This window comes from Ranitomeya variabilis, chromosome 3 (genome assembly GCF_051348905.1).
Source record: "Ranitomeya variabilis isolate aRanVar5 chromosome 3, aRanVar5.hap1, whole genome shotgun sequence".
Taxonomy (NCBI): domain Eukaryota; kingdom Metazoa; phylum Chordata; class Amphibia; order Anura; family Dendrobatidae; genus Ranitomeya; species Ranitomeya variabilis.
In genome coordinates this window covers 483,970,470-483,988,023 of record NC_135234.1, presented here as the reverse complement: position 1 = coordinate 483,988,023, position 17,554 = coordinate 483,970,470, and the positions used below count along the sequence as shown (strand labels likewise).

The window sequence follows — 17,554 nt, the reverse complement described above, 5'->3', positions numbered from 1 at the left end:
AAAATATGTAAAAATCATAAAATATGATATAGTTGATTTGTTTTTTAAGATTCTGTCAGTAGTAGTGCACCTACACTAAAAATTACAGACCTCAACATTCTTTGTAAGTGGGAAAACTTGCACAGTTGGCAGTGTATCACTTATTTTCCCCACTGTGAATATTTGCCTGATATATCAGGCGTGGGAAGAGAAAATCGCACGGTGAGTGGTACAGTTGACCCAGCAATTGTAATTTGTGGGTATTGTGCATGGCATCTATTCAAATTAATAACACATGTGAAATAAAGTTTAACAACAAGATTTGCAAGAGTCTGGTTCAGCAGCCATGTCAGAAGTCTGTGGCCACTAAACAAGGCCCTGCAAATCTCCTATGCCTCTTCTAATTAGTAGGCCCTGCAACATCATTACATTGCAGCAAGATGCTCAAATGACATCAAGGTGGTCTTCTACCAAGAAAAACGGCCGGGCATGTCACATGTAGTAATGCCGCAAGACTCTGGTCCAGAAAACATGGAGAACTGGCATGGCCGCTAGACAAGGGTACTGCAAAACATTTTGCTCAACTCTACAATGCAGTATACTAAATTTGACCAGAAACCAAACAAAATTAAAAAATACCAATCAATTACCAGACCTTCTGTAGTGAGTGCTATGATATGAACATTGCCAGCTACATCAGCACATTTACAGTAATACACATTGACACTCTACAATCTAGTAATTTATTACAAGTAATTAATAAAATAAATGTACCCTAGTGCAGTATTCACATAAGCAGTTCAAGTGGAAATTAAATACTATGCAGTGAAAGCAAAAAAAAAAAAAAAAAAAGCTGTTATATAAAAAAAAAAAAAAATCTTCACGTGTGTATTTCGTTGACTGCATCAAAGTTGTCCACTAAGTAAGATGGCCGCCCATTCCTCCAAGGATTCCTTTTGTACATATATTAACATAAACACAGAGCTTTTTCTCTTTTGTGATGGTGACTACAATGTCCTTGGCCACCCTAAACCCCCTGATACAAAAGGTCATATTTTGGAATGTTCTTTGGATCTATTGGACTTTGGACAATGAGCTTTCCACGCATTGCGCCCCTGTAAATTACTTCAATGAGGTCAATAAAATCTTGCTTCGTCTTGAAACTTCCTACAAACTTGGTATGATCTGGGGACCTAGAAAACAAACTGTGACATTAGGGCCTAAGCAATGAAACATTGTAAAAAAAATACAAGTCCAGTGTAGAATACGATCAGTACCATAAAATATCCCATCATCGGTCAGTTTGAAATGGCCACAATAGAGACTATATGAGCCCATTCATGTATACACCCCTATGGCTATATGATTGCTTTAGTTAGCCCCAATCTGTGTGCATCCTAGTGAACAATCCATCTGTTAAGATAACCTTCAAACTGCTGTCAGAGTAGATAGCAAAGATTCAGTATTATAAATCATACTGATGAATGAACATTATAGGTCCTAGAGATTGAATATCCTATTAATAACACAAATTAGTGTGATTTTAAATGTATTTACCACTTATTCAGATTAGCAATAAGTCATGTTTTAATGCATCCCTTAATTAGGGCTTATTTACCCTTCAGGTAATTTGGTAATACGTATTCATACATCGCTCTATGTACACTCTCCTGCTGGAACACAGCGTTTCTTCCTACTGAGCTTCATTCCAAAAATCCATGCTTTGGCTACAGTCACAATTTGTGATATGTCCATTTTCTTTTGTCTGACAGCATAAAATTTAATTGAGATACAGTATATGCATCTTAGGGTACTATCACACTCTGCAACTTTCCAACGATCACGACCAGCGATACGACCTGGCCGTGATCGTTGGAAAGTCGTTGTGTGGTCGCTGGGGAGCTGTCACACAGACAGCTCTCCAGCGACCAACGATGCCGAAGGCCCCGGGTAACCAGGGTAAACATCGGGTTACTAAGCGCAGGGCCGCGCTTAGTAACCCGATGTTTACCCTGGTTACCATCGTAAAAGTAAAAAACAAACAAACAGTACATACTCACATTCCGGTGTCCGTCAGGTCCCTTGCAGTCTGCTTCCTGCTCTGACTGAGTGCCGCCGTAAAGTGAAAGCAGATCACAGCGGTGACGTCACCGCTGTGCTCTGCTCTTACATTCCGGCCGGCAGTCAGTCAGAGCAGGAAGCAGACTGCAAGGGACCTGACGGACACCGGAATGTGAGTATGTACTGCTTGTTTTTTTTTACTTTTACGATGGTAACCAGGGTAAACATCGGGTTACTAAGCGCGGCCCTGCGCTTAGTAACCCAATGTTTACCCTGGTTACAAGCGAACGCATCGTTGGATCGCTGTCACACACACCGATCCAACGATGACAGCGGGAGATCCAGCGACGAAAGAAAGTTCCAAACGATCTGCTACGACGTACGATTCTCAGCAGGGTACCTGATCGCTGCTGCGTGTCAGACACAGCGATATCGTATGGATATCGCTGGAACGTCACAGATCGTACCGTCGTAGCGACAAAAGTGCCACTGTGTGACAGTACCCTTAGTTTTAAGAACAAATTTGTTTCTCTGCTTTGTGCGACTCAGAGCTTGTCCTATTCTTATCTGTTTTGCTGATCAGATTCTACCATTAAAGGAGACCTGTCATGTAAAAAAAAAAAAAACTGTCAATCTGCAGGTTAATAGCGTTTTAAAGTCGTGCCACCCACTGCACTGAAAGTCTGGCTACGAGGAGCAAATTAACTTTATTCCTCCAGGCAGCAACCGACTTTCAGTCATAGAGCTGGGTCGGCGAGGTTTCAGTCCCCGCTCATTACAAAGTGAGAAGCCAACGTTACACTGATGCACTGCTGAGCTGGCTGTCAGTCAGTGCTGGGGGCATGGTTACAGCTGCTGCTCACTGTGTACTGAGCTACAACTGAAGCTGTACCTCTATGACTGAAAGCCAGAGGAAGAAAGGTCATTTCCTCCAGGCTATCAGAGCAGCGGCCATATATCTTCAGAAGGCTATTAACCTGCATATTAACCCCACATTTGCAGGTTTTTGCACATAACAGGTTCCCTTTAAAGTCTATGAGAATCCAAGTAAAATGGATGAGAAACGGAAGACATGTTTTGTTCTTTAGAATGTAGCCTAATACTAATATTTTTAACAACAAAAAATCTGTGTGAAATTACAACTCCAAGCCTAGCAGGTTGCTGGCTCACTTCACACTTAGGTCTGGTCAAATGGACGAAATAGGCATCACTGTGCCTTTTAAACTAAAATAGCTGGGACTGTATTGGAGCAGCTACCGGGAGTTGAGGACTCCAAGTCTGAGTGGTGTAATTAATAAGTTATATAACTCATTCTGGATAGGAAGGAAATGAACGATATTCCATTAGTAGATCCAATAGAATAACATATAGCACATTAATATCACCTTACCCGTAATCCACTTTCATATGTTGCCCATTAAAGAAAAAGACAGTAGATGGGATGTAGCTGATATCAAAGTATTGGCGGTAGACCGGCACTTTGTCCACATCCACAAGATAAATGGCAGCCATTTTACTTAAGTCATGGGATGTCTTTGCAAGCTGAAAAGACAGGAACAAAGTGAAAATGGAAATAAGATACGATGGATATGGATTGGGTAGGTGTCCAAGGTACGTCAGAAAAACTTTCCAAACATAATGCAGTAGGATTCAGGAAATAAACTCACAATATTATCCAGCTGCAAACAAACAGGATCGTCATCTCTTCCAAACCGGAGAACCAAGACCACCTCAGCTGTCGTCTTTATCACATGATCTACATCGGATTTACTACTTATTTTCGGGAGAAGAAAACTCATGATTTTCAAGGTTTGGACTCAGATGGTTTCTGAAAAAGAGGTGTGGAAACATTTAATAAAAAGCTAATCAGGTCTGTTTTTAAGTGCAGGCTTTCTCTTAGCATAGGCATGTTTAAAGGATTTTCAATAAATGGTAAAATGCAAAGTTGCTTGTTTTTACAACCACATTGCAAGTTTACCCATTTAAGGAGATGAAAAAACTGCACTGACATTTAAAAAAAAAAAAACAGCAGTGTGCTTTTACCCCTTTATGGTTTATTTACACGCCTACATAGTGGGCGCATTTTCTCGCCCATAATACTGCTGTAACAAGAGCCAAATGGACAGTTTAACAGGCATAGAGTTAGTTCAGGTTGTCAGATCCATGTATGACAGGACCTGCAGTTGTTACTGACGAGAAGTTATAGCCACCTTCATTTAGATTGTCCACTTATTTTCTTCCCAATTAATTTGCCATAACCGTGGATGTCCCAACAGTTGTGATTCTGAAAGTGTTGCATAGGCTGATGGGGAACCTGGGCTCTGTACCAGAGAGGCTTCAGATGTCGCCATTTGGCAGATGAGTTATTGAGCCTCACATTAGCTAATCTATGAGCCAGGAATGAGAGCCAGTGTATATGATCAGCTCCCATTCTAATGGACTCGAGGCAACAGTGCATTACATAGCTGGCCATTTATCTGAATGGGTGTCTCTCCCCTGCATCGGCTGCAATTTCTAAGGGGTTGTCTATTATGACACAAACACTTTAAAAACAAAAATAAAAGCGAACTTAATTTTCTATTGGCAAAAATGATGTAACTTTCAATGGAGACTCTGATGCAAGTTTTTAACCTAGACCAAATGGGGGTTTACAAAGTCCCATACAAATGGTGTGGAAAAAAATATACATCACGCAGTGTTTTAAAAGGTTAAATCAGCATCAAAAACCCTTATTAGGCCGGTTTCACACGTCAGTGTCTCCAGTACGTGTAGTGACAGTTTTCTCACGTACCGGAGACACTGTCACACGTATGCAAATGTCAGCGTGTTTTGACGGACATGCAGACATGTCCGTTTTTACCCAGACACACGAGCTGCAAAACGTGCCACACACGTGCACACGGAGAACAGTATACACTGTCCTCTGTGTGCACAAACAGCCGAGGGGGAAGCAGCACTACTGTAAGCGCTTTTCCCTGCGTGTGGTGCTGAAGCCGGCTGTCATCCTTTCTCCTCTGCTCGGCCAGCGAGCAGGGGAGAATGAAAGAAGGAAAAATACCACGTGGGGTCCCCCCTAGTTTATTAACCAACCAGACAAAACTCACAGGTGCAGGCTGTTATTCTCAGGCTGGTAAGGGGCCCTCCCAGCCTAAAAACAGCAGCCTGCAGCTGCCTAGAAAAGGTTCTTCAAACTTGACCTGTAGCGGTGGCAAGTGGGGTAATAAGGGGTTAATGTCACCTTCCTATTGTAAGGTGACATTAAGCCGGCTTAGTAGACACTTCTCCATTACTATTCCTATAGTTGTTAAAGGGTTAATAAAACACCACACAGTAAGAAAAAAGTATTTTAATGAAATCAAACAATAAACACAGTTTTGCCATTTTATTAGTCTGCCATTCCAAGCAAAGCTCTCGATCTCCTGTAAAAAATGTAAAAATAAAAAAAACAACAATCTACCCATACCTGTCCGGCGTACAGTCAGTCCCACGCAGTAATCCATATCTAGGGGAATACAAACAAAAGCAATCCAGCACTGCATATTCATAAGGGTCAAAGGTATATAATTTAAAACCCTTCCCATATATCAAGGCGGCATATCGCCAGGTGAAAATACTCAAACATCAGATTAGACACCGAGAGAACCAGAGTATATATAATTCACCACCACATAATCTTAAAATAATCAATTTTTATTTAAATATTCAGTATAAAACACAATACAAAAACAGATTATACAAAGAGGGGGAACAACAACTGAGCACTCAATGAGGGAATCACTGTTCCATTAATATGACCTGGTGTAGCATGTGTCCATGTATTTAGTAAAAAAAGTGTCACTATTATTGGTGTTAAAACACAAGGGATCGTGCTTGTATCAAAAAATAATTAACACCACATAATTACCAACAACATACAAAAATACCGACATCACTGCTTACCCATTGTAAGTCCAGCTGGAAACAGTGGTCCACCCTAAGACCCCTGACGCGCGTTTCGCGTTTTGATGGCTTTTTCAAAGGGGATATGAGTTAATCCTGCACTTGCCCGTCCTTATATACTGCCCCCGGTTGCTGATGCTAGGTCGGCGCATGCGCCCGAGCTCCCCCACACATGTAAAAGACGTCGCCTCCTATTGGCGTCATCTGCCCAGTGCGCATGCGGGTAAAAGTATACCCAGTGACGTCAGGTGCAGGCGCACTGCGCAACATTGTCGCCACACAGAGGTACGTTGTGTAGAAAGGGGCGCGGCGCGCACGCGCACCACCAGCAATCTATCTATAATAGGGCTCGAGTCAGAGAGGAAGGAAGTAGAAGAAAGGAAGCGAAAAAGAACGCATGCGTACTGTGCCGACCCATTACCACACAAAGGAATAATGTGTTTAAATGGAACATGGCACGCACGCGTACCAGCAACAGTCACTACGCTAGGAAAAAACTACAGATGAAAAAAAGCCAAACATAGCATGTCAGCTCATAGCCCTGCATAAATCCACTGTGTTAAATGACACAGCACGCAAATACATTGACAGCAGTCTGTACATGAACAATGACAGGTATAAGTGAACAAAATGTGTTAATATCAAAAAATCCCACACCTAATGTGGTGAAAATCAAAATTTAAAGAATTACATAGATAAAAACAAAGAAAAACGTAAGATATCCACATAATCAATAAAACTAAATTACATAAGTGATACATTGTAATCCATTATACAAATATGTTTTGCACTAAAATACAAACTAAAATATAAATAAGACCCAAAAAAGGGATATATAAAGTGCAAGATGATGTGAATACAAAAATGTATCACACATCATATAGGTGCAATAAAACATCTGTCTTAAAAATTAGAAACTAGCAAACCATTGACAATGATAATGAGTATATAATAACAGCTAAAGAACATTTTCTTCTTCCTTTGACAGTTGATGGCATCTTATTTTCCTCCTTCCAATCCGGACTCTCTCTGGAAGGACAGGCAATCTTCTATAACCCATATACTCAAAACAAGTACACTAAATAGACAAACAGGACAAACAAGGAAATTAAAAATAAGCAACAGAAGAGGTAAGTAGCAATATTATCATACCGAGTTCTTGCAGAAAAATTGTATCTTAAACCCCTACAGACTGTGAAAAGAACAGGGCATACCGTTGTCTCCAAATATTATATTAGTCCAAAGGATCAGAAAAACGTCACAAAAAACCGTCACAAAAAAGGTGCAAAGGTCAATTTTTCATTTAGCCCCTTTGGGGATAGGGTGTCAAGGATCGTAATCCATCTACACTCGCGCTGGGCAAGGATTTGTTTCAAATTTCCACCTCTCACTCCACCGTGGATGCAGTCAATACCCCTGACTTTTAAACCCCGGGGATCAGATCCATGGAATTCCCTAAAATGTTTAGGTAGAGTTTTTAAGATGGATAAATCTACCTCATCTTTAGCAGCCTTGATGTCACGTACATGCTCACGGACTCTAATCCTAAGTTCTCTAGAAGTCAATCCCACATAAATGAGGGAGCAGGGACAAGTCGCGTAATAAATTACGTGTGATGTCCCGCAAGAAATGCGATCACGAATTTTAAATTCCCTGCTTCCATCAGACACCATAAAGGTGTCACATCTCAAGATGTTTGGGCATGCCACGCACGATCCACAGGGGGAGCAGCCATTCCTTGGACCACCAAAATTGAATAGTCTCTTTTCTTTCGCCACATAATGGCTTTTTACCAGATGGTCACGTAGGTTTCTGCTCCTCCTCTGTGTCATGCGCGGCACCTTTGGTATGTGGGCTGCCAGGACTGAGTCCGTGAGCAGTACTGGCCAGTGTTTTTTCAAAATTCCATGGATCCGATCCCATTGGCAATTAGACGTAGAGATATAACTAATCTCATAATTAGTTGCTTCATCCTTCTTTTTAGATGGCTTTAGCAACTCGTTTCTCTCTACATTTCGTGCACGTTTATATCCAGCTTTAATGCTACGAACACTGTAACCCCTGGATTTGAACCTCTCTGACAAGATCGTGGACTGTCTCTCAAAACGTGTCGCTGTAGAGCAGATCCGCTTGTTTCTGAGATACTGACCAACTGGGATGGCCTTAATTGTGGAATAGCTGTGTGCCGAGGAGGCATGTAGGAGTGCATTAACAGAAGTATCTTTCCTATATAAGTCTGTTTCTATCCTTCCATCCTCCCCGACAACCAGACTAATATCCAAAAAATTAATATATTTCTTATGAAAATTATATGTAAATTTCAAATTGAAAGAATTGGAATTAAGGTACCGCATGAACCCCGATAGGCTGGTCTCGTCACCCTCCCAAATCATCAGCACATCATCAATGTATCGAAACCAGCCTATCACTGGGTCAGCGGCCTGCGCCCCGTCGCCCTGAAAAATATGTCTCTCCCAAAAACCGAGAAAAAGATTTGCATACGCCGGGGCACAGGCCACGCCCATCGCGGTACCCTGTATCTGTAAAAAAAAACGATCTTTGAAAACAAAAAAATTGTGTGTTAAAATAAATTCCAATAAATCCAAAATCAAATCAGACAGATGGCCATCCCAGTTGGCCGTCTGAAGAAAGAACCGGGCTGCTCGCAATCCATCAGAATGTCTTATTGAAGTGTACAACGATTCAATATCGATAGTCACCAATAGCATGTTCTCGTCAATTGAGACACCATCGATCTTGGTGAGAACATCTGTTGTGTCTCTGACATAGGAGGGGAGGGTCTCGACCAAAGGTTTTAGGTAAAAGTCAATAAATTTACATATGTTATCACTCAACCCTCCTATGCCAGAGACTATTGGACGTCCAGGGGGATTTACCTTATCTTTATGTATTTTTGGTAAAAAATATAGTGTCGCCACTTTTGGAAACTTCGGCAATAAACCATCTATAACTTTTTTAGGGACAATATTCGACTCAAGGGCACAATTTAAAATGAATTCCAACTCCGTCTGAAACTTTGTCATGGGATTTTGTGGGAGCAAACGGTAAACATCCTTATTCTTCAGCTGGCGAAATGCCTCTTTCTCATATTTCTCAACTGGCCAGATCACGACATTCCCTCCCTTGTCTGCCGGTTTTATCACAACCGTATCAAGCGCCTGTAATTCTCCCAAAGCATGTCTTTGCCTTTTGGTAAGATTGTCATTATATATTTTGTATGGCAAACCTTTTAAATCCTCCGCAACTAATCTGCAGAATATTTCCACCTGAGGACAAACAGACAAGGAAGGGAATGTACGCGACCTGGGTACAATCGAGGAGGGAAAGGGAGTACCTTGATTTTCGGCTTGTTGTTCATTCAACAGATCCTCTAATGCAGCCAGTGCTTGTTGTTCAATGGTACTTGTAAGACTCAATTGTACATTGGTCTGATTATGGAGTTTCTTTAATACAAGTTTGCGGCATAGAAGATGGACATCTTTCAATGCTGTGAAAAAATCAAAGCCGTTACGTGGTACAAAATTTAAGCCCAATTTAAGCAAATCACTCTGAGTCTCAGATAATGGATATGTGGATAGGTTAATTACCTCCAAATTAGTGTTTTTTGCCTTCCGTTCATATGTTGAAGGGAAAGTAAGTTTCCTTTTACTGTTCGTAGGATTTCTTTTGGGGTACCTAGACTTCCCATATCCATCTTTATCTGGAATTCTGGAGCTTTCAGAAGTGACGCTGGACTCATCAGCAGATGTAAGAGAAGAAATTGATCCAGATCTCATTTGGGATCTAGGACGATGATTATTAAAGTTCCTTTTCCATCTATATACTTTATTCTCCTGAAGATCGAGATTATCTCTATGCAATTTTTTAGCTTTAAGTTCCCCAATTTCCTTCTCCCATGTAGAAAAGTCCTTCTCCAAATCTGCATTTAGTCTGTCCAAAGCTTCAGGGGTTAAATCCCCTTTAATTGAAGACTGCAACTCATCAATCTCTTTTTCTAAGTCTCCCAGTTTGCTCTCATCCAATCTCATCAAGATTTCTATAAAACTGCGAGAACACCTTGTCGCAGTCTCCTCCCATTCTTTTTTGAATGTAACATCTTCTACTGGGAAGGAAGGGAAAATTTGAACACGTAATCCTCTTGGAATTAAACCCCGAGTCAAATATTGCCCCAAAGATGCCCTGTTCCACCACAGTCTGGTTCGTCTATGAAGCAAGACTTTCAATCTAGTAATTTGTTCCTTAGACTCCCTGTTACTTAGTTCCAGAGTGCCAGCTGTGTCCTCCTCAAAAACATCATTCAATCGAGATAACCAAGATTGGTCTCGAGCACGAAAGTCCATGTGCTTAGGATTTGAAACTGTAATTAACACAGAAACAATCAGTATACAAACAAAAGCAATCCAGCACTGCATATTCATAAGGGTCAAAGGTATATAATTTAAAACCCTTCCCATATATCAAGGCGGCATATCGCCAGGTGAAAATACTCAAACATCAGATTAGACACCGAGAGAACCAGAGTATATATAATTCACCACCACATAATCTTAAAATAATCAATTTTTATTTAAATATTCAGTATAAAACACAATACAAAAACAGATTATACAAAGAGGGGGAACAACAACTGAGCACTCAATGAGGGAATCACTGTTCCATTAATATGACCCGGTGTAGCATGTGTCCATGTATTTAGTAAAAAAGTGTCACTATTATTGGTGTTAAAACACAAGGGATCGTGCTTGTATCAAAAAATAATTAACACCACATAATTACCAACAACATACAAAAATACCGACATCACTGCTTACCCATTGTAAGTCCAGCTGGAAACAGTGGTCCACCCTAAGACCCCTGACGCGCGTTTCGCGTTTTGATGGCTTTTTCAAAGGGGATATGAGTTAATCCTGCACTTGCCCGTCCTATCTAGGGGAATGTAGTTTACAACCGGGAGCAGTGCTAATGCGACCGCTCCCGGCTGTAAACTACTGGGGAATGAATGAGACACTGCGAGCGTAGGCTCAGTAACTAGCGGTAACGTCACTGAGTCTGTGCTGGCTGCTTCTCATTCATTCCCCACTAGTTTACAGCCGGGAGCGGTCGCATTAGCACCGCTCCCGGTTGTAAACTACATTCCCCTAGATATGGATTACTGCGTGGGACTGACTGTATGCCGGACAAGTATTGGTAGATTGTTGGCTTTTTATTTATTTATTTTTTTTACAGATCGAGGGCTTCGCTTGGAATGGCAGACTAATAAAATGGCAAAACTGTGTTTATTGTTTGATTTCATTAAAAGACTTTTTTCTTACTGTGTGGTGTTTTATTAACCCTTTAACAACTATATGATTAATAATGGAGAGGTGTCTTATTGACACCTCCCCATTACTAAGCCGGCTTAATGTCACCTTACAATAGGAACATCTAATAGATGCACCTTTTCTGGGCAGTTGCATTCTGCTGTTTTTAGGCTGGGGGGCCCATATCCATGGCCCCTTACCAGCCTGAGAATAGCAGCCCGCACCTGTGAGTTTTGTCTGGCTGGTTAAAGGAAATCTGTTACCCCCCCCCCGGCGTTTTTTAACTAAAAGAGCCTTCTTGTGCAGCACTAATGCTGCATTCTGACAAGGTGGCTCTTTTATTCTTTTATTTGGGGTTCCTTCTAATGCTGCAATATTCGTTTTTTTAATTAGCCCGCCATACCTGTAGTCTGTCCGGGGGGCATGTCTTTCCATCCCCTGGACACAAATGTCTCCCAGCCATCCCTCAGCCCCTCCGGGCGCCGCCTCCTGTGCCTTCATTAACGTCCCCGGCACCTGCGCTGTAAGTTCCTTTTTCGGGCATGCGCAGGTTGCCCTGCCCTTCGGCGCCCAGAGGGGCCGAGTGATGGCTGGGAGGCGTTTGTGTCTGGGGGGAAAAGACATGCCCCCCGGACAGACTACAGGTATGGCGGGCTAATTGAAAAAACGAATATTGCAGCATTAGAAGGGACCCCAAATAAAAGAGCCACCTTGACAGAATGCAACATTAGAGCTGCACAAGGTGGCTCTTTTAGTTAAAAACGTCAGGGGGGTGATAGGTTCCCTTTAATAAACTAGGGGGACCCCACGTCGTTTTTTTCTTTCATTCATTCTCCCCTGCTCGCCGGTTGAGCATGAGAGAAGGGATGAAAGCCGGCTTCAGCACCACACGCAGGGGAACAGCGCTTACTGTAGTGCTGCTTCCCCCTCGGCTGTCCGTGCACACGGAGGACAGTGTACACTGTTCTCCGTGTGCACGTGTGTGGCACGTTTTGCAGCCCTTCTTCCCCGGCGGCCGTCCTTGTGGTACTGATGCGGAACAGGGTGGCCACATGTGTGCCACATGTAGTACACACACGGACATCTCCTGTACCATGTTTACCGGTATTGGAAATATCAGGACGTATGAAACCGGCCTAACACACATTTCACAGCCATTTCTGACTACAAATTGCAAAGGAATCCAAAACGGTGATGTTTGGTGATCACTGCAGAGCAAAGGCGCAGGGGGATCCGCTACTGCTATCACCACATGTGTCATCTGACTGTGCTGCTGAACAAATGTATGTAACTCACATCAGTGCTCAGTACATAGCAGGGTCCAATAGGTACTGTAGTGGGGGCCACTTATATACGTATATGTGTGAGGTTCTGTGCTGTATATATATATATATATATATATATATATATACACACAGGTGCATCTCACAAAACTAGAATATCATCAAAAGTTAATTTATTTCAGGTCTTCAATACAAAAATGTAAACTCATATTATATATTTCTGTTAATGTTGATGATTGTGGCCTACAATGAAAACTCAAACGTCATTATCTCAGTAAATTAGAATATTTTATAATACCAGCTTGAAAAAAATATTTTAAAATCCAAAATATTGACCTACTGAAATATATATTCAGTAAAAGCACTCAATACTTGGTCGGAGCGCCTTTGGCATCAATTACTGCATCAATGTGGTGTGGCATGGAGGCGATCAGCCTGTGGCACTGATGAGGTGTTATGGAAGCCCAGGTTGCTTTGATAGCAGCCTTCAGCTTGTCTTCATTGTTGGGTCTGGTGTCTCTCATCTTCCTCTTGACAATACTCCATAGATTCTCTATGGGATTAAGGTCAGATGAGTTCGCTGGCCAATCAAGCACAGTGATACTGTTGTTTGTAAACCGGGTATTGGTACATACGGCAGTGTGGCCAGGTGCCAAGTCCTGCTGGAGAATTAAATATCAATCTCCACAAAGCTTGTTGGCAGAGGGAAGCATGAAGTGCTCTAAAATTGCCTGGTAGATGGCTGTGCTGACTTTGATCTTGATAAAACACAGTGGACCTACACCAGCAGATGACATGGCTCCCCAAACCATCACTGATTGTGGAAACTTCACACTAGACCTCAAGCAGCTTGGACTGTCTGTTTCTCCACTCTTCCTCCAGACTCTGGGACCTTGATTTCCAAGGTCTAGTGTGAAGTTTCCACAATCAGTGATGGTTTGGGGAGCCATATCATCTGCTGGTGTAGGTCCACTGTGTTTTATCAAGACCAAAGTCAGTGCAGCCATCAACCAGGATATTTTAGAGCACTTCATGCTTCCCTATGCCGACAAGCTTTGTGGAGATGGATATTTCATTCTTCAGTAGGACTTGGCACCTGTCCACACTGCCATACGTACCAAAAACTGGTTTAAAAACAACAGTATCACTGTGCTTGATTGGCCAGCAAACTCACCTGACCTTAACCCTATAGAAAATCTATGGAGTATTGTCAAGAGGAAGATGAGAGACACCAGACCCAACAATGCAGATGAGCTGAAGGCTGCTATCAAAGCAACCTGGGCTTCCATAACACCTCAGCAGTGCCACAGGCTGATCACCGCCATACCACGCCGCATTGATGCAGTAATTGATGCCAAAGGAGCCAGACCAAGTATTGAATGCATTTACTGAACATACATTTCAGTAGGCCAACATTTCGGATTTTAAGATAATTTTTCAAGCTGATGTTATAAAGTATTCTAGTTTTTTAGATTGTGAGCCCCATGGAGGACAGTGATGATTATGTGTGTAAAGCGCTGCGGAATATGTTAGCGCTATATAAAAATAAAGATTATTATTATGTACTGAGATAATGACTTTTGGGTTTTCATTGGCTGTAAGCCATAATCATCAACATTAACAGAAATACACACTTGAAATAGATCACTCTGTTTGTACTGACTCTATATAAGAGTTTCTCTTTTTCTATTGAAGTACTGAAATAAATGAACTTTTTGATGATATTCTAATTTTGTGAGATGCACGTGTGTGTGCCCCCAATATAACTTGTTATTGTACATCATGCCCCCACTATAGAATGAGGTACTGCTGTGTACTGAGCGCTGATATATCTACTATATAATTGTCTAAGGGTCACTTCCGTCTGTCTGTCTTTCTGTCTGTCACGGATATTCATTGGTAGCGGCCTCTGTCTGTCATGGAAATCCAAGTCGCTGATTGGTCGTGGCAAAACGCCCACAACCATTGCCACGACCAATCAGCGACGGGCACAGTCCGGCGGCAAAATGGCCGCTCTTTCCTCCCAGCAGTCAGTGCCTGCTCCATACTCCCCTCCAGTCAGCCCTCACACAGGGTTAATGCCAGCGTTACCGGAGCGCGGTGTAACGGACTCCGGTTACGCAGCTATTAACCCTGTGACCAACTTTTTACTATTGATGCTGCGTATGCAGCATCAATAGTAAAAAGATCTAATGTTACAAATAAGAGTAATAAAAAAAAAGGTTAATCTCACCCTCCGATGTCACGGCTGTCCTCGGCAGTGCAAGCGGCAGGTTCTGGTGCCAAGGATGGTGTGCGAGAAGGACCTTCCATGACGTCACGGTCATGTGACCGCGATGTCATCACAGGTCCTGCGCTCATACCAACCCTGGGACCAGAAGCTGCCACGTGCACTGCACACAGGCACCAGAACTTCAAGGGGCCTTCAGAAGGTGAGTATATGTTTATTTTTTATTTTAACCCCTTCCCGACCTGTGACACAGCGTATGCGTCATGAAAGTCGGTGCCAATCCGACCTGTGACGCATATGCTGTGTCACAGAATGATCGCGTCCCTGCAGATCGGGTGAAGGGGTTAACTCCCATTTTACCCGATCTGCAGAGACAGGGGGAGTGGTGCTTCAGCCCAGGGGGGGTGGCTTCACCCCCCCGTGGCTACGATCGCTCTGATTGGCTGTTGAAAGTGAAACTGCCAATCAGAGCGATTTGTAATATGTCACCTAAAAAACTGGTGAAATATTACAATCCAGCCATGGCCGATGCTGCAATATCATCGGCCATGGCTGGAAATACTGAAGTGACCCCCCCCACACCCACCGATCGCCCCCCCAGTCCTCCGTTATGGGGTCCGGTCCCCTCCGTCCGCCTGCCGGCTCCCCCGTCCTCCTGTCCGCTCCCTCCTTGTTTGGATTCACCCCCCCTGTGGTCCGATTACCCCCCCTGTGCTCCGATCCACCCCCCCACCACCCCTTCATACTTACCGATCCTCCCGGTGTCCGTACGTCTCCTCGCTGGGCGCCGCCATCTTCCAAAATGGCGGGCGCATGCTTAGTGCGCCCGCCGAATCTGCCGGCCGGCAGATTCCTTACAGGTACATTTTGATCGCTGTGGTAGGTTCTATCACAGCGATCAAAATAAAAAAAATAATAAATAAACCCCCCCCCCTTTATCACCCCCATAGGTAGGGACAATAATAAAATAAAGAAAATATATATATTTTTTTTTCGTTTTCCACTAGGGTTAGGGTTAGAACTAGGGGTAGGGTTAGGGTTAGGGGTAGGGTTACGGGTAGGGTTAGGGTTATGGCATGTGCACACAGTGCGGATTTGGCTGCGGATCCGCAGCGGATTGGCCGCGGATCCGCAGCGGATTGGCCGTGGATCCGCAGCGGATTTGGCTGCGGATCCGCAGCGGATTGGCCGCTGCGAATTCGTAGCAGTTTTCCATCAGGTTTACAGTACCATGTACACCTATGGAAAACCAAATCCACTGTGCCCATGGTGCGGAAAATTCCGTGCAGAAACGCTGCGTTGTATTTTCCGCAGCATGTCAATTCTTTGTGCGGATTCCGCAGCGTTTTACACCTGTTCCTCAATAGGAATCCGCAGGTGAAATCCGCACAAAAAAACACTGGAAATCTGCTGTAAATCTGCAGGTAAAACGCAGTGCCTTTTACCTGCAGATTTTTCAAAAATCGTGCGGAAAAATCTCACACGAATCCGCAACGTGGGCACATAGCCTTAGGGTTAGGGTTGGAATTAGAGTTAGGGTTGGAAATAGGGCTAGGGTTGGAAATAGGGTTAAGATTAGGCTTGTGGTTAGGGTTACGGATAGGGTTAGGGGTGTGTTGGGGTTACAGTTGTGGTTAGGGTTGGGATTAGGGTTAGGGTTGGGATTAGGATTAGGGTTGGAATTAGGGTTACGGGTGTGTTGCGGTTAGGGTTGTGGTTAGGATGTGTTGGGGTTAGGGTTGTGATTAGGGTTATGGCTACAGTTGGGATTAGGATTAGGGGTGTGTTGGGGTTAGTGTTGAAGTTAGAATTGAGGGGTTTCCACTGTTTAGGCACATCAGGGGTCTCCAAACGCAACATGGCGCCACCATTGATTCCAGCCAATCTTGCGTTCAAAAAGTCAAATGGTGCTCCCTCCCTTCCAAGCCCCAACGTGCGCCCAAACAGTGGTTTACCCCCACATTTGGGGTACCAGCGTACTCAGGACAAACTGGGCAACAACTGTTGGGGTCCAATTTCTCCTGTTACCCTTGCAAAAATAAAAAATTACTTGCTAAAACATAATTTTTGAGGAAAGAACAATTATTTTTTATTTTCACGGCTCTGCGTTATAAACTTCTGTGAAGCACTTGGGGGTTGAAAGTGCTCACCACACATCTAGTTAAGTTCCTTGGGGGGTCTAGTTTCCAAAATGGGGTCACTTGTGGGGTGTTTCTACTGTTTAGGCACATCAGGGGCTCTGCAAATGCAATGTGACGCCCGCAGACCATTCCATCAAAGTCTGCATTTCAAATGCCACTACTTCCCTTCCGAGCCCCGGCATATGCCCAAATAGTGGTCTACCCCCACATATGGGGTATCAGCGTACTCACAACAAACTGGGCAACAAATATTGGGGTCCAATTTCTCCTGTTACCCTTGTGAAAATAAAAAATTGCTTGCTAAAACATCTTTTTTGAGGAAAGAAAAATGATTTTTTATTTTCACGGCTCTGCGTTGTAAACTTCTGTGAAGCACTTGGGGGTTGAACGTGCTCATCACACATCTAGATAAGTTCCTTGGGGGGTCTAGTTTCCAAAATGGGGTCACTTGTGGGGTGTTTCTACTGTTTAGGCACATCAGGGGCTCTGCAAATGCAATGTGACGCCCGCAGACCATTCCATCAAAGTCTGCATTTCAAATGCCACTACTTCCCTTCCGAGCCCCGGCATATGCCCAAATAGTGGTCTACCCCCACATAT

The 17,554-nt window shown here is 43.2% G+C and overlaps 1 protein-coding gene across 2 annotated transcripts in view; it reads right to left on the bottom strand.

The window, feature by feature from the left end:
• Positions 1 to 699: 699 nt before the first annotated feature.
• TXNL4B (thioredoxin like 4B) overlaps positions 700 to 17,554 on the bottom strand; it is a 23,475-nt gene continuing 6,620 nt past the window's right edge. For both annotated transcript variants that reach the window (XM_077296733.1, XM_077296734.1), the window contains exons 2-4: positions 3,708 to 3,868; positions 3,431 to 3,582; positions 700 to 1,172 (exon numbers count right to left, since the gene is read on the bottom strand). In XM_077296733.1, coding sequence (XP_077152848.1) covers positions 1,007 to 1,172; positions 3,431 to 3,582; positions 3,708 to 3,839 — 450 coding nt within the window. In that variant the 5' untranslated portion in view covers positions 3,840 to 3,868 and the 3' untranslated portion in view covers positions 700 to 1,006. The remainder of the gene's footprint in view (positions 1,173 to 3,430; positions 3,583 to 3,707; positions 3,869 to 17,554) is intronic.